At 49.0% G+C, this 19,126-nt stretch overlaps 2 protein-coding genes across 6 annotated transcripts in view; one reads left to right on the forward strand and one right to left on the reverse strand.

Annotated features, from left to right (window-relative positions):
* CENPM (centromere protein M) overlaps window positions 1-19,126 on the reverse strand; it is a 66,944-nt gene that overhangs the window by 37,199 nt on the left and 10,619 nt on the right. The window contains exon 1 of one of the 2 annotated variants that reach the window (XM_075573895.1): window positions 14,047-14,206. The exons of the other annotated variant lie outside the window; for it this stretch is intronic. Within the exon in view, the coding sequence (XP_075430010.1) occupies window positions 14,047-14,085 (39 nt within the window). The 5' untranslated portion in view covers window positions 14,086-14,206. Of the gene's footprint in view, window positions 1-14,046; window positions 14,207-19,126 lie in introns of those variants that run through there. 2 annotated transcript variants of the gene reach the window in all.
* Window positions 18,334-19,126, forward strand: part of SEPTIN3 (septin 3) — a 28,485-nt gene continuing 27,692 nt past the window's right edge. For 2 of the 4 annotated variants that reach the window (XM_075573889.1, XM_075573893.1), the window contains exon 1: window positions 18,335-18,481. In XM_075573889.1, the coding sequence (XP_075430004.1) occupies window positions 18,472-18,481 (10 nt within the window). In that variant the 5' untranslated portion in view covers window positions 18,335-18,471. Of the gene's footprint in view, window positions 18,482-18,689; window positions 18,710-19,126 lie in introns of those variants that run through there. The other 2 variants (XM_075573890.1, XM_075573892.1) reach the window with 2 other exon arrangements.

A 19,126-nucleotide genomic window follows, 5' to 3' on the forward strand; every position in this document is an offset into this window, starting at 1 on the left:
CATACATACCCCGCATTAACGTACGCATATATACATACATACCCCGCATTAACGTACGCATATATACAGGCATACCCCGCATTAACGTACGCATATATACAGGCATACCCCGCATTAACGTACGCAATGGGACTGGAGCATGAATGTACAGTAAGAATGTACTTAAAGTGAAGCACTACCTTTTCCCCACTTGTCGATGCTTCAGTACAGGTAGGGAGCCGGTATTGCTGTTCAGGACGTGCTGACAGCCGCATGCGCTAGCTGCCGTTTGCCTATTGGGCGAGGGGAATCAGCGTGTCACTACTACGGCGGTCTGTAGGGCTGACTAAGTGTCCGTACTCACAAGGCGAGTGCACGGACACGGGTATGGGGCTATTGTAAATATGTCCTTATTCGTGAGTGTCCTTAAACCGGGGTATGTCTGTATAAAGTTTTAATCACTTTATTAGCACAGTTAATATGGGTAATGTTTGTAAGACTTAGGCCGCGCGTATTGTGACCGAGACGCGTGACATCACCCGTCGCCGCTAGCGAAAGTTGTATTTCACTTTGTGGCGGCGGTGCGGGCGACCAGGCCATTGATTGGTTCAGGGGCTGTCACATGAGGCGACAGCCCCTGAAAAATCAAATATTGCCGGATCAAAAAATCACGTCGCCCCGTTGCTGTCGCGCTTACTATAGGCGCACGCGGCGGCGACCATGCATTTGTTTTCGGGCGACGTCGCCGGCACTACAAGCGCGGCCTTAGTTGAAGCCTATGAGACACTGATCAGTGAGGCTCACAGAAAATCAGTGTCACTGGAGTAAGTGGCCAGGATAAATGAGATAATAAAGGTTACATATTATCTGTTTTATTAGCCAGTCCGACTTGAAGTGTAATAAAATATGTAAAATAAAACTGCTTTATTACTATAAATAAAATATATTTATACATGTAACTGCTTTTGTATCATCTGTTCGTGTAGAATCTTGAAAGTGTGATTTTGTTTGAAGGGGAAATCCCTCCTATCACCACCGTGAACTAATTCTAGTGCCATGCTTAAGGGGTCTGATCTGGGTGACTAAAAATACGTGCGTGTCAGATATGGATAAAAACAAGGCGTCAGTCACCCAGATATCAGCCACCCAGATATCAGCCACCCAGATATCAGCCACCCAGATATCAGCCACCCAGATATCAGTCACCCAGATATCAGTCAGCCCGTTATCCAATATGTTTTAAAGGGAGACTTGAGAGGGCGTTGATTTCCTCTGGATGTAGGGATGCCAGGAGGCTTCACCAAAAATACTGGACACAATGGTGAAAGGTGGGACGTGCTCGAGACACAGACACCCCTCTCACCACTCCATGCTGTTTCCTCCTCTCCCTGACCCCACCTCCAGTCTCCTGACATCTCCTCCTGATTGACTGCTTTACCCAGCAGCAGCCAATCAGGATGGAGGAAGCTGCCCAGCCCCCTAGCAGCAGCCTATCTCTCTCCCTGCTCAGGAAAATCTCACGTTCCCCCCCAAGCCGGTCAGGTCACTATGTCCAGAGAGGTAATACCGGTATACACATACACGCCCAGAGAAGTAATACCGGGCATACACAAATACTCCCAGAGAGGTAATACCGGTATACACATACACGCCCAGAGAGGTAATACCGGTATACACATACACTCCCAGAGAGGTAATACCGGTATACACATACACTCCCAGAGAGGTAATACCGGTATACACATACACACCCAGAGAGGTAATACCAGTATACACATACACGCCCAGAGAGGTAATCGCGGTATACACATACACGCCCAGAGAAGTAATACCGGGCATACACATACACTCCCAGAGAGGTAATACCGGTATACACATACACACCCAGAGAGGTAATACCAGTATACACATACACGCCCAGAGAGGTAATACCGGTATACACATACACGCCCAGAGAGGTAATACCGGTATACACATACACGCCCAGAGAGGTAATACCGGTATAGACATACACGCCCAGAGAGGTAATACCGGTATACACATACACGCCCAGAGAGGTAATACCGGTATACACATACACGCCCAGAGAGGTAATACCGGTATACACATACACGCCCAGAGAGGTAATACCGGTATACACAGACACGCCCAGAGAGGTAATACCGGTATACACAGACACGCCCAGAGAGGTAATACCGGTATACACAGACACGCCCAGAGAGGTAATACCGGTATACACATACACGCCCAGAGAGGTAATACCGGTATACACAGACATGCCCAGAGAGGTAATACCGGTATACACATACGCGCCCAGAGAGATAATACCGGTATACACATACGCGCCAAGAGAGGTAATACCGGTATACACATACACGCCCAGAGAGGTAATACCGGTATACACATACACGCCCAGAGAGGTAATACCGGTATACACATACACACCCAGAGAGGTAATACCGGTATACACATACACGCCCAGAGAGGTAATACCGGTATACACGTACACGCCCAGAGAGGTAATACCGGTATACACATACACGCCCAGAGAGGTAATACCGGTATACACATACACGCCCAGAGAGGTAATACCGGTATACACATACACACCCAGAGAGGTAATACCGGTATACACATACACGCCCAGAGAGGTAATACCGGTATACACGTACACGCCCAGAGAGGTAATACCGGTATACACATACACGCCCAGAGAGGTAATACCGGTATACACATACACGCCCAGAGAGGTAATACCGGTATACACATACACGCCCAGAGAGGTAATACCGGTATACACATACACGCCCAGAGAGGTAATACCGGTATACACATACACGCCCAGAGAGGTAATACCGGTATACACGTACACACACAGAGAGGCAATACCGGTATACACATACATGTCCAGTATTACCTCTATTTTTTTACTGGACAGTGTGCCCAAACACAGGACCGTCCGATTCAAAACTGGACACCTGGTAACCCTACCTGGATGCTGCCTTTTGACTGATGTTACTGTGTGATCAGAAGGCGCTTGTACATTTCCTATATACACATCTATCTATGACTTTTCTCTGGATACTGGGTGACACTGCGGCCCATGTATACTAAGCAGTCTTCTGCCACAAGACACCTTCTGTCGCCTATTGACTGGAGAAGTCTCTACGGTGTCGTCCAGCCGCCGTAGGTGTCATGCCAGAAGACAGCTTAGTCAGCACGGCCCTGTATGTATCCAGTGCTCTGTCCCTCACTGTTGTATTGCAGGGTGCAGAAATGGACAGCGCAGTGTGGGAAGAATAAAGAGATGTTTGTGCCACGAACCCACAGCCTTAGGAATCCTCACATTGCATCCATAGCTGCAGCCACTGCGGGGGTCGTCAGAGAAGTAATGCAATCCTACCAGGGAACTCTACCAGGTACCAGGCAGAGGTCAGAGCTCACGTTGTGTCAGTTATACATCTAATAAGGACGCCCCCGAGGGTCAGAGGTCAGACAGACACAAGGCAGCTACAAGAAGGCAAGGTCATTTGTCCGAACCGGTTGGAGTTTTTGATGTAATCGCAGGTCACAGCCAAACTTTACCAAGGCGAGAAGGGAAACGTGTGAGACGAAGTTCCCGTACGAGGGACGGGAGGGAGAAATGAGAAGGGTGCAGAAGATCCAGTGAAGGACAATGTCCTGCTCACCTCATGCTGAGACCCTGAGATCATGTAAGTGACACACACACCCCGCAACTTATTATTCCCTATACACCCCGCAACTTATTATTCCCTATACACCCGCACCTTATTATTCCCTATACACCCGCACCTTATCATTCCCTATACACCCGCACCTTATTATTCCCTATACACCCGCACCTTATTATTCCCTATACACCCGCACCTTATTATTCCCTATATACCTCACACCTTATTATTCCCTATACACCCCACACCTTATTATTCCCTATACATCTCGCACCTTATTATTCCCTATACACCCGCACCTTATTATTCCCTATACACCTCACACCTTATTATTCCCTATACATCCGCACCTTATTATTCCCTATACACCCGCACCTTATTGTTCCCTATACACCTCACACCTTATTATTCCCTATACACCTCACACCTTATTATTCCCTATACACCCCACACCTTATTATTCCCTATACACCTCACACCTTATTATTCCCTATACACCCCACACTTTATTATTCCCTATACACCTCACACCTTATTATTCCCTATACATCTCGCACCTTATTATTCCCTATACACCCCACACCTTATTATTCCCTATACACCCCACACCTTATTATTCCCTATACACTTCAGACATTATTATTCCCTATACACCCCACACCTTATTATTCCCTATACACTTCAGACATTATTATTCCCTATACACCCCACACCTTATTATTCCCTATACACCTCACACCTTATTATTCCCTATACACCGCACACCTTATTATTCCCTATACACCTCACACCTTATTATTCCCTATACACCTCACACCTTATTATTCCCTATACACCCGGCACCTTATTATTCCCTATACACCTCACACCTTATTATTCCCTATTCACCTCACACCTTATTATTCCCTATACATCTCGCACCTTATTATTCCCTATACATCTCACACCTTTTTATTCCCTATACACCCCACACCTTATTATTCCCTATACACTTCAGACATTATTATTCCCTATACACCAAACACCTTATTATTCCCTATACACTTCAGACATTATTATTCCCTATACACCCCACACCTTATTATTCTCTATACACCTCAGACATTATTATTCCTTGTACGCCTCACTCCCTGTCCTGTGCTCATTTTTATCCACCTCACAGCTTGTCCTGCCTTGTTCCCTCTGTCCCCTTGTCACGTCCCATTCCTTCAGCAATCTCTGTGTAAGGTCCCACCATAGCTCATTCCTGTCCTACGTTCTAGGATATGGAGAGTGGACCTATCGCATCTCCCTTGCGAAGCAGAAAAACATCTGGGATCCCACGTTCCTCAATCCCCACCCACCCCAGCCGCTTGCCCAGTCCATCTTCGAGCTCCATATCCAACATAGGGTGTCTTCCATCTCTCACCCCTGTGGTAACATCAAAAATATATGTGGACTCCTTCAACCATGCATCTGACAGAACTTCAGCAGCAGGTCCTGGTCGTATGGAGATCAGTACTTCCCAAACTATTGACTCTGCTCAAAGCATCACTGCTTCCCTTGAGTGCCCCAAGCCCTCACTGGAAATGCCTTCCCAAGTTGGACATGTAAGAAGCCCAATGTTGGGGAGAAGACAGCACAGCTCTCTGTCAATGAGAATCCAAAACTCGGTGGTCACAAGCCCACGGACACCTGCCCCATGCCGCCTGCCCTCAAAGAGCAGAGCAGGGTATGAACCAAAGGTATAAATCGGGTACAAGGGGAGATATTTAGCAGAGGAAGATAGAAGTGAGAAGACTGAAGGGAAATGTGTGGGGGGAGTCTTCTTTTCTGAAAGAGTGGTGGATGCAGGGTACAGAATCCCAGCGATGGCAGTGGGGGTGCAAATACAATACTCACAGCTTGAAGAACATCTTTTTAAGATTGTTTGTGGAACAGCAGAGGATACAGTGTTCCAGGTGCAGCCTGGAGCTTTCTTCAGCTGATGGAAGGTGGACCTGTAATGTGGGAACCTCTGCTGTTCCACAATACATTTTAAAGCTGCAGACAAAGCAATAACCTACAAGCGGTTTTTTGTTTTTAAATCTGTTCACTACTATGAGAAAATATTTTCTGCCATAAAAAAAAATAACTGAGTGACATTTTTAATGTATTATAATGTAAGAAGCATTTTTTGTTTCTATCGCAACCATTTACAAAGTCACATCCCCTTCCTCTTCTGACTGGCACACCCCTTTTTGAGCCTTGCCCTCTCTCTAGCAGCGCACCAATTGTATCTAGTAACTGCCTGGTCACATGATCTTTCCCACAGAACTTTGCATCTTTGGTCCTCTTATGCTGCGCTGACAGCCATTTAGTGAACCCCCGAGCTGAATCTTCGCCGATCGATCACAGGAGAACGGATCGATCGTCAACTTAGCTAATTACTGATCATTGTGGGGATTGTATTGATGCAGATAGTAAAGGTGGGGGGAAAAGGTAACAGAATGGCAGCTTGAACTCTTGCTTTAAATAGATGTTTTTGAAGCTGTGACTAATGCTTCATGTTTTTTGGTACCCATCACTACATATTCAGTGTTATGGCCACACTATTGGTGTTGTAACCCAGATTTTTGCCCTACCTTCTTTTTAGACAACATAGAATGAATTGGCCCATAGTCACTAAAGAGTGGTAAGCTCTAGCACGTCTTAACCCCCATTCAGGCTGTGCTGACGCATAGCACCATTTAGTGAATACAGACTTTTAATCCTTTAGATGGGTACAAGTGAGTGCAACGGGATTAGGAAATATAGGAGAGAAGTGTGAGAAGATGTATACTCTAAGGCAAGGGCGCGCAAACTGAGGGGCGCGCAAACTGGGGGGCGCACAAACTGGGGGGCGCGCAAACTGGGGGGCACGTCCAGCGGGGGGGATTTTCCAGGGGGGGGGGGCGGCAGTTGCAGAGGCCACGCGCTCTCCCCCAAGGTATTTCAATTAATGCTGGCGGATCGCGTGAGGCCTCTGCAACTTCCCTTAGGCGACGGCGACGGCGACGCTGACGTCACGCTGCGGTCGCTGAAAAATCAAATGTAATTGACTTCCAGCGATCGTGAACAAGCCGTTGCTCCGTTGCGCTGCTCCTACTATAAGCGCACCCGATGGATTCAATACATTTGTTTTGACGCACCGTCACGTCGCCAGGACTATAAGCGCAGCCTTACCGTGTATTCGTCGCCACAGCAACGCAGCATGGCAACGTGACGTCACGTGACACCACAGCGTCATTTGACGCCGAAGACAAGGTAAGGAGGGGGGGCGCAAGCAGGGGAGGAGAGCAGGCGGGGGACGCAGGGGGAAAGGTTTGCGCACCCCTGCTCTAAGCGGCCTGTTCATTATCATGCAAAACCATCCGAGGTGTAAAATTGGGCGGTTTCACGGTTTTCATTAAGAAAAATCTATACAGACACAATTGTGTGAAAACATCTCATTTGTACAGATTTTCCACAAGAAATGTGTCTATTTACCTGGCCGCCGGTGACTTCCTGCGCGACACGCAATCTCCCCGCGTATTAACTTGCATGTAAAGACCTTATTCTGCGAGTTTGCTATTCTGCATACAGTGCGGAACTGCGCAGTTGCAAACCAATTGTCTTAAAATGCCTTTTTTTCCAGCGGTTTGTGAAAAATGTTTAATGAGTACAGCGAGAAGAGTTCCGTGCCATGCTGCCCGTCTTCACACGGACACGCCATATAGCGCTATCAGGCGCCTTCTCCGAAAATACTGGACACAATGCAAACCTCTCCACGCATTCCCCCTCTCCCTGGCCCCACCCCCAGTCTCCTGACACCTCCTGCTGATTGGCTGCTGCTGGGTAATGCAGCCAATTAGGATGCAGGAAGCTGCCCGGCCCCCATGCTCTGGGGAAATCCTGCGGCCCCCCAAGCCAGTCAGGTCACTATGTCCAGAGAGGTAATACCGGTATACACATACATGCCCAGAGAGGTAATACCGGTATACACATACACGCCCAGAGAGGTAATACCGGTATACACATACACGCACAGAGAGGTAATACCGGTATACACATACACGCACAGAGAGGTAATACCGGTATACACATACACGCCCAGAGAGGTAATACCGTTATACACATACACCCCCAGAGAGATAATACCGGTATACACATACACGCCCAGAGAGGTAATACCGGTATACACACACACCTAGAGAGGTAATACCGGTATACACATACACGCCCAGAGAAGTAATACCGGTATACACACACACCTAGAGAGGTAATACCGGTATACACATACACGCCCAGAGAGGTAATACCGGTATACACATACACGTCCAGAGAAGTAATACCGGTATACACATACACGCCCAGAGAGGTAATACCGGTATACACATACACGCCCAGCGAGGTAATACCGGTATACACATACACGCCCAGAGAGGTAATACCGGTATACACATACACGCCCAGACAGGTAATACCGGTATACACATACACGCCCAGAGAGGTAATACCGGTATACACATACGCGCCCAGCGACGTAATACCAGCATACACATACACGCCCAGAGAGGTAATACCTCATACACATACACGCCCAGAGAGGAAATACCGGTATACACATACACACCCAGAGAGGTAATACCGGTATACACATACACGCCCAGAGAGGCAATACCGGTGTACACATACACGCCCAGAGAGGTAATACCGGTATACACATACACGCCCAGAGAGGTAATACCTCATACACATACACGCCCAGAGAGGAAATACCTCATACACATACACGTCCAGAGAGGTAATACCGGTATACACATACACGCCCAGAGAGATAATACCGGTATACACATACACGCCCAGAGAGGTAATACCGGTATACACATACACGCCCAGAGAGGTAATACCGGTATACACATACACGCCCAGAGAGGTAATACCGGTATACACATACACGTCCAGAAAGGTAATACCGGTATAAATATACACGCCCAGAGAGGTAATACCGGTATACACATACACGCCCAGAGAGATAATACCGGTATACACATACACGCCCAGAGAGGTAATACCGGTATACACATACATGCCCAGAGAGGTAATACCGATATACACATACACGCCCAGAGAGGTAATACCGGTATACACATACACGCCCAGAGAGGTAATACCGGTATACACATACACGCCCAGAGAGGTAATACCGGTATACACATACACGCCCAGAGAGGTAATACCGGTATACACATACACGCCCAGAGAGTTAATACCGGTATACACATACACGTCCAGAGAGGTAATACCGGTATACACATACACGCCCAGAGAGGTAATACCGGTATACACATACATGCCCAGCGAGGTAATACCGGTATACACATACACGCCCAGAGAGGTAATACCGGTATACACATACACGCCCAGACAGATAATACCGGTATACACATACACGCCCAGAGAGGTAATACCGGTATACACATACGCGCCCAGCGAGGTAATACCGGCATACACATACACGCCCAGAGAGGTAATACCTCATACACATACACGCCCAGAGAGGAAATACCGGTATACACATACACACCCAGAGAGGTAATACCGGTATACACATACACGCCCAGAGAGGCAATACCAGTGTACACATACACGCCCAGAGAGGTAATACCGGTATAAACATACACGCCCAGAGAGGTAATACCTCATACACATACACGCCCAGAGAGGAAATACCGGTATACACATACACGCCCAGAGAGGAAAAACCTCATACACATACACGTCCAGAGAGGTAATACCGGTATACACATACACGCCCAGAGAGATAATACCGGTATACACATACACGCCCAGAGAGGTAATACCGGTATACACATACATGCCCAGAGAGGTAATACCGGTATACACATACACGCCCAGAGAGGTAATACTGGTATACACATACACGTCCAGAAAGGTAATACCGGTATAAATATACACGCCCAGAGAGGTAATACCGGTATACACATACACGCCCAGAGAGATAATACCGGTATACACATACACGCCCAGAGAGGTAATACCGGTATACACATACATGCCCAGAGAGGTAATACCGATATACACATACACGCCCAGAGAGGTAATACCGGTATACACATACACGCCCAGAGAGGTAATACCGGTATACACATACACGCCCAGAGAGGTAATACCGGTATACACATACACGCCCAGAGAGGTAATACCGGTATACACATACACGTCCAGAAAGGTAATACCGGTATACATATACACGCCCAGAGAGGTAATACCGGTATACACATACACGCCCAGAGAGGTAATACCGGTATACACATACAGTACACGCCCAGAGAGGTAATACCGGTATACACATACATGCCCAGAGAGGTAATACCGATATACACATACACGCCCAGAGAGGTAATACCTCATACACATACACGCCCAGAGAGGTAATACCGGTATACACATACACACCCAGAGAGGTAATACCGGTATACACATACACGCCCAGAGAGGTAATACCGGTATACACATACACACCCAGAGAGGTAATACCGGTATACACATACACGTCCAGAGAGGTAATACCGGTATACACATACACGTTCAGAGAGGTAATACCAGTATACACATACACGCCCAGAGAGGTAATACCGGTATACACCTACACGCCCAGAGAGGTAATAACGGTATTCACATACACGCCCAGAGAGGTAATACCGGTATATACATACACACCCAGAGAGGTAATACCGGTATACACATACACGTCCAGAGAGGTAATACCTCATACACATACACGCCCAGATAGGTAATACCGGTATACACATACACGCCCAGAGAGGTAATACCGGTATACACATACACGCCCAGAGAGGTAATACCGGTATACACATACACGTCCAGAGAGGTAATACCGGCATACACGCCCAGAGAGGTAATACCGGTATACACATACAGGCCCAGAGAGGTAATACCGGTATACACATACACGCCCAGAGAGGTAATACCAGTATATACATACACACCCAGAGAGGTAATACCGGTATACACATACACGTCCAGAGAGGTAATACCGGTATACACATACACGCCTATAGAGGTAATACCGGTATACACAGACACCTTCAGAGAGCTAATACTGGTATACACATACACGTCCAGAGAGCTAATACCGGTATACACATACACGCCCAGAGAGGTAATACCGGTATACACATACACGCCCAGAGAGGTAATACCGGTATACACATACACGCCCAGAGAGGTAATACCGGTATACACATACACGCCCAGAGAGGTAATACCGGTATACACATACACACCCAGAGGGGTAATACCGGTATACACATACACGCCCAGAGAGGTAATACCAGTATACACATAGACGCCCAGAGAGGTAATACCGGTATACACATACACGCCCAGAGAGGTAATACCGGTATACACATACACACCCAGAGGGGTAATACCGGTATACACATACAGGCCCAGAGAGGTAATACCGGTATACACATACACGCCCAGAGAGGTAATACCAGTATATACATACACACCCAGAGAGGTAATACCGGTATACACATACACGTCCAGAGAGGTAATACCGGTATACACATACACGCCTATAGAGGTAATACCGGTATACACAGACACCTTCAGAGAGCTAATACTGGTATACACATACACGTCCAGAGAGCTAATACCGGTATACACATACACGCCCAGAGAGGTAATACCGGTATACACATACACGCCCAGAGAGGTAATACCGGTATACACATACACGCCCAGAGAGGTAATACCGGTATACACATACACACCCAGAGGGGTAATACCGGTATACACATACACGCCCAGAGAGGTAATACCAGTATACACATAGACGCCCAGAGAGGTAATACCGGTATACACATACACGCCCAGAGAGGTAATACCGGTATACACATGCACGCCCAGAGAGGTAATACCGGTATACACATACACGCCCAGAGAGGTAATACCGGTATACACATACACACCCAGAGAGGTAATACCGGTATACACATACACGCCCAGAGAGGTAATACCGGTATACACATACACACCCAGAGAGGTAATACCGGTATACACATACACGCCCAGAGAGGTAATACCGGTATACACATACACGTCCAGAGAGGTAATACCGGCATACACGCCCAGAGAGGTAATACCGGTATACACATACAGGCCCAGAGAGGTAATACCGGTATACACATACACGCCCAGAGAGGTAATACCAGTATATACATACACACCCAGAGAGGTAATACCGGTATACACATACACGTCCAGAGAGGTAATACCGGTATACACATACACGCCTATAGAGGTAATACCGGTATACACAGACACCTTCAGAGAGCTAATACTGGTATACACATACACGTCCAGAGAGCTAATACCGGTATACACATACACGCCCAGAGAGGTAATACCGGTATACACATACACGCCCAGAGAGGTAATACCGGTATACACATACAGTACACGCCCAGAGAGGTAATACCGGTATACACATACATGCCCAGAGAGGTAATACCGATATACACATACACGCCCAGAGAGGTAATACCTCATACACATACACGCCCAGAGAGGTAATACCGGTATACACATACACACCCAGAGAGGTAATACCGGTATACACATACACGCCCAGAGAGGTAATACCGGTATACACATACACACCCAGAGAGGTAATACCGGTATACACATACACGTCCAGAGAGGTAATACCGGTATACACATACACGTTCAGAGAGGTAATACCAGTATACACATACACGCCCAGAGAGGTAATACCGGTATACACCTACACGCCCAGAGAGGTAATAACGGTATTCACATACACGCCCAGAGAGGTAATACCGGTATATACATACACACCCAGAGAGGTAATACCGGTATACACATACACGTCCAGAGAGGTAATACCTCATACACATACACGCCCAGATAGGTAATACCGGTATACACATACACGCCCAGAGAGGTAATACCGGTATACACATACACGCCCAGAGAGGTAATACCGGTATACACATACACGTCCAGAGAGGTAATACCGGCATACACGCCCAGAGAGGTAATACCGGTATACACATACAGGCCCAGAGAGGTAATACCGGTATACACATACACGCCCAGAGAGGTAATACCAGTATATACATACACACCCAGAGAGGTAATACCGGTATACACATACACGTCCAGAGAGGTAATACCGGTATACACATACACGCCTATAGAGGTAATACCGGTATACACAGACACCTTCAGAGAGCTAATACTGGTATACACATACACGTCCAGAGAGCTAATACCGGTATACACATACACGCCCAGAGAGGTAATACCGGTATACACATACACGCCCAGAGAGGTAATACCGGTATACACATACACGCCCAGAGAGGTAATACCGGTATACACATACACGCCCAGAGAGGTAATACCGGTATACACATACACACCCAGAGGGGTAATACCGGTATACACATACACGCCCAGAGAGGTAATACCAGTATACACATAGACGCCCAGAGAGGTAATACCGGTATACACATACACGCCCAGAGAGGTAATACCGGTATACACATACACACCCAGAGGGGTAATACCGGTATACACATACAGGCCCAGAGAGGTAATACCGGTATACACATACACGCCCAGAGAGGTAATACCAGTATATACATACACACCCAGAGAGGTAATACCGGTATACACATACACGTCCAGAGAGGTAATACCGGTATACACATACACGCCTATAGAGGTAATACCGGTATACACAGACACCTTCAGAGAGCTAATACTGGTATACACATACACGTCCAGAGAGCTAATACCGGTATACACATACACGCCCAGAGAGGTAATACCGGTATACACATACACGCCCAGAGAGGTAATACCGGTATACACATACACGCCCAGAGAGGTAATACCGGTATACACATACACACCCAGAGGGGTAATACCGGTATACACATACACGCCCAGAGAGGTAATACCAGTATACACATAGACGCCCAGAGAGGTAATACCGGTATACACATACACGCCCAGAGAGGTAATACCGGTATACACATGCACGCCCAGAGAGGTAATACCGGTATACACATACACGCCCAGAGAGGTAATACCGGTATACACATACACACCCAGAGAGGTAATACCGGTATACACATACACGCCCAGAGAGGTAATACCGGTATACACATACACGCCCAGAGAGGTAATACCGGTATACACATACACGCCCAGTATTACCTCTCATTTTTTACTGGACAGAGCGTCCAAATAAAGGACAGTCTGGTTCAATACTGGACACCTGGCAACCCTAACACCATTGTCGCAGTCTAACCTTCAGAGCGTGGAAGGAGCCACAGTCCCTCCGGCACATCTCGATCCTCCGGTCGCTCCTCGGGTGCGATCACATGATCATGATGTCACTTTGGAACGCAAGAGGAGGAGTCCCGTTTTCTGTTCCTCTTCCATTTAGGTGACATTCGGAAAGTTATCTACCATATCAGAGAAGCAAACACTACATCATGGGCCCCCGGCATTAGAACACAGTCATGGGACACTTGAAAGGGTTAATGAATCGGTCCCAAAGATTGGAAAATAACAGAATGCGCACATTTATTGGCCTATAATATATCACGTCAGTCCCTGCTTCAGCACAGGTGTCTCAATCAGTCCCTGCTTCTCCATCAGAGGCTGATTGAGCCACCTGTGCTGAAGCTGGGATATCCTGAACACCTGACCATTTGGGGGGGGGGGCTTAAGGACTGGAGTTTAGCACCCCTGGATTAACTCATACAGTAGTACACATGGCTTTCAAAAGATCGCTGCGTGTGCTTTGCAACATGAATACCCGAAGTGGAATTTGCCGGAAACATTCATCATTAGTGTCTGCCCGGGTTATCTCTTTTAATGAAGGTGATTTGCGCACCTACACTGTACTACTGTGCGGCTCTAAGATGTAGTTGTAGTTTGCTGTGTTCATTTTGCCAGCCAACGTTTTGACCTTGTGGCAGGACGGCCTGGAGGCGAGGTCAGACAATAGTCCACACGTGTAGTTTCAGGTTGAAGCAAATATTAAGTGGTTTTATTTCTTCACCGCAGAACTACACATTTGGGCACACTGTCCCTTTAAGGCAATACAAAACATAGGAAAATAACATCTACTCCACATTGGGAGAACTTACTCACAACCCAAGCCCTATCTATCAGGCTGGCTGGCTATCTCTAGTTCCCAACCTTTTAACATACACCGCAATAGTCATAGAACAATATCAGAGTTCTTACAGCGTGAGAGGGTTAAAAATCCATCTGCATAGCAGCTGCATAGGACAGCTCTGTAGTATGAGACAGCCACCTGCTTACAAGCTTTGGCTTCCTTATATCTCATGCTGGTTGTCAGGTGTGTCTGCTCACTTCCTGATTGCCCAACCATTCCATAACCTTCTGAGTGCTGGGTGAAGGACTCAGATGTATGTTTCCCAGGCATAAATATCAGTACCTTACTTCACCCTGTCACAGACCTGTTCTGGAATCGTCATCAGAATGGAAAGGTGGGAGGCTCAGGGTAAATGTCAGGTAGAACTTGTTTGTGGAAAGTGTGGTGGATGCATGGACGAGGCTCCCAGCAAAGGTAGTGGAGGTTAATACAGGAGAGGGATTCACATGGGATTTCACAATGTAAAAGGAAAAACCAAACAAAGGATAATGTCAGACTGGGAGGCTCTGATCTAACATTCATTTCTATGTTTCTTTGTAACACTGAGATAATTCTTATCTGTAGTCACTGATCTTCTATTAAAGGGTCTCAAGGAAAACTTGATCTCAAGGGATGCTATCCTCTTGCCCACCCTGAGGCCAGTGCTTAGAAGTCCTGCTCAGTCATTGACCGTCCCTATGAAGCGAGGGGCCATGTGGTCAACACTCCCAATGGTCAACCAAGCCCGGGAGAGGTGGGCTGCAGAGGGGAAGATTGAGGTCCCGAAGGCAGAGAGTACAAGCCAACGGTGGAAGGTAAGAGGCTCCCCATCAACAGCAGAGAAGTCGAAGAAAGCTGGGACGTCCCCGTTACTTGTCCGGACCCTCGCCGAAGGGGTCTCCTTCTCTACTCCAGACCTCCCGCCCTCATCATCTGGTGAGGCAAAGACATGGGGTGGCCTTGGTAAGTTTACACCGTATTGAATAGAGACCTCATAACTTCAACTCCTTCTCTCTTAACATCACTCCTTCCATTTCCCTCTGGTCACACGGATCTTCACCTCTTCCATCTTGCCATCAGCCTCACCTCAATGAGCGACATCTAATTATCTGACCCCGGGATTCACTCAGCTCAGACGTGGGCTCAGACTCTGTGCGCCTGCGTTACCCGCCATTGACACGTGTGCCAGTTATGGCGCGTTCGCGGTGTGATAACCTGTATTCTCAGAGTCATGTGCTCTCCCCTCGAAGCGTCAGCATCTTTCAGCCTCACTTCTCTCGCCCTCCTCTCTGGGACGTATTCTGTAGGTACCGAAGCCACAGATTGGGACGTTTTTGGGTGAAATTCCCCATTAATGTGAATGGGGAATCTTGGCCCGATCTGCGGCTTTGGCAGATATAGAGTCAGCCCCTCAGCATTTCTGTATTCCTCTTATTTTATGTCCTCTATGTCTCTGAATCCCACTGCACCCCCCCCCCCCCCCCACTACTCCTCTCCACTTTTATCCATGTTTACCCCTCCGTTCTCCCTTTCCTGTCTCCCCCCCACCTCTCCCATCTCTCCCCTTGTAGCAGCAATGTAACCGACTTGCCTCGTCTCCCAGAATCCCCCTCATTCATTATGTCCCCTGCCCCCCTTATTTGCCTCCTCCCTCCTCTCCCAGAATTACTGCACCCCTCTTTCTTCCCCCACCTCCTTTCTTTATATTACTGTACTCCCCTCCCTTTCCTCTTTTCCTCTTGCCACCTTCTCCTTTCTCGCTCCCCCTTCTCTCTCAACATCACTGCATCCCCCCTCCTTTCTACCTAATACGAATTGCCAACCTCCTCTCTCCCCCTCTCTCCCCTCTCTCTTAGCTTCACCATCTGTCTCTCTATTCTCCCTTCATCTCTCAGCATTCCTCTCACCCCTCTCCTCCCAGCATCCCTCACCACTCTCATCTGTCATCTCTCCCCCCCTCTCCCCCTCATCTCTCAGCATCCCTCTCACGCCTCTCCCCCTCATCTCTCAGCATTTCTCTCCCTGTCATCTCTCTCCCCTCTCCCCCTCATCTCTCAGCATCCCTCTCCCCCTCATCTCTCAGCATCCTTCTCCCCCTCATCTCTCAGCATCCCTCTCCCCAATCTCTCAGCATCCCTCTCACGCCTCTCCCCCTCATCTCTCGGCATCCCTCTCCCCCTCATCTCTCAGCATCCCTCTCCCCCTCATCTCTCAGCATCCCTCTCACGCCTCTCCCCCTCATCTCAGCATCCCTCTCCCCCTCATCTCTCAGCATCCCTCTCCCCCTCATCTCTCAGCATCCCTCTCACACCTCTCCCCCTTATCTCTCAGCATCCCTCTCCCCCTCATCTCTCAGCATCGCTCTCCCCCCTCTCCCCCTCATCTCTCAGCATCCCTCTCCCCCTCATCTCTCTGCATCTCTCCCCCTCATCTCTCAGCATCCCTCTCCTCCTCTCCCCCTCATCTCTCAGCATCCCTCTCACACCTCTCCCCGTCATCTCTCAGCATCCCTCACGCCTCTCCCTCATCTCTCAGTATCTCTCCCCCTCTCCCCCTCATCTCTCAGCATCCCTCTCACACCTCTCCCCGTCATCTCTCAGCATCCCTCACCCCTCTCCCCCCATCTCTCAGCACCCCTCTCCCCCTCATCTCTCAGCACCCCTCTCCCCCCATCTCTCAGCATCCCTCTCCCCCCCCCATCTCTCAGCATCCCTCTCCCCCTCATCTCTCAGCATCCCTCTCCCCCTCATCTCTCAGCATCCCTCACCCCTCTCCCCCTCATCTCTCAGCATCCCTCTCATGCCTCTCCCCCCTCATCTCTCAGCAACCCTCTCGCCCTCATCTCTCAGCATCCCTCTCCCCCTCATCTCTCAGCATCCCTCTCCCTCCCCATTTCTCAGCATTCCTGCAACACTCTCCCCCTCTCCCCCCCTCTTCTCTCTCAGCATCCCCTGTATCCCCCCCCCTCTCTCAGCATCCCCTGTATCCCCCCCTTCTCTCAGCATCCCCTGTATCCCCCCCTCTCTCTCAGCATCCCCTGTATCCCCCCCCCCTCTCTCTCAGCATCCCCTGTATCCCCCCCCCCCTCTCAGCATCCCCTGTATCCCCCCCCTCTCTCTCAGCATCCCCTGTATCCCCCCCTCTCAGCATCCCCTGTATCCCCCCTCTCTCTCAGCATCCCCTGTATCCCCCCCCCTCTCTCAGCATTCCCTGTATCCCCCCCCCTTTTCTCTCTCAGCATCCCCTGTATCCCCCCCCCCCTCTTCTCTCTCAGCATCCCCTGTACCCCCCCTCTTCTCTCTCAGCATCACCTGTATCCCCCCCCCCCTCTCTCAGCATCCCCTGTATCCCCCCCCCCTTCTCTCAGCATCCCCTGTACCCCCCTCCGCCCGCCTCCTGTCTCCGAGCATCTGTAGGGAATCTGTTGGGATGCTCCGTATTCGGATCACGTGAGGCGAGCAGCAGCATCTCAGTGCTGGAGAGGAGGGAGGGTGGGGAGGGCAGAGAGATCAAAGCAGGGAGAGAAACAGGCAGCCAGCATCACAGTGCGTTCAGCACACTGGACCCATGTTTAAAGGTAAGGGCCTATGTGCACCTGCAGCCAGCCCAGGGGTGCAAACAGCCACCTACGGTCACTAACCCATCGGGCTCAACAGGCCCAGCTGATGCCAGGTTATAAAGAAGCAGAGTTGTGAGGGGGAGAGAGAGAGAAAGGGAGGGGGAGAGAGGGAGAAAGGGAGGGAGAGAGGGAGGGAGAGAGGATGATAAACAAGGAGATGGATAGGAAGAGAAGACAAAGAGACAGGTGAGGGAAAGAGAGATGGGGCGAGAGAGGGGGAGGAATAGAGAGGGGGTGAGAGGGAGGAGAGAGAGGAGGGGGGAGAGAGATGAGAGAAAGGAGGAGATGGGGGGGGGGTGCAGAGAGACAGAGGGGGTAGAGGGAGAGAAATGAGACAAACCGGTTATAAAAAACAAAGAGGGAGGGAGAGAGAGAGGAGAAAGAGACAGCAGGGGATCAGGATAGAGAGGGAGGGGGAGAGAGAGGAGAAAGAGAGACAGCCGGGGATCAGGATAGAGAGGGAGAAAGGGAGAGAGGGACGTAACAGAGGAATTGCCATGGAGACAGAGGTGGGGAGGGAGAGATGTAGGGGGAAGGAGGGAAGGAGTGAGATAAAGGGGGAGATTAAGGAGGAAAATATGAGGGGTGAAGGGAGAGGGAGAA

The sequence above is a fragment of the Ascaphus truei genome, chromosome 17 (genome assembly GCF_040206685.1).
Source record: "Ascaphus truei isolate aAscTru1 chromosome 17, aAscTru1.hap1, whole genome shotgun sequence".
NCBI classification, from domain to species: Eukaryota; Metazoa; Chordata; class Amphibia; order Anura; family Ascaphidae; genus Ascaphus; species Ascaphus truei.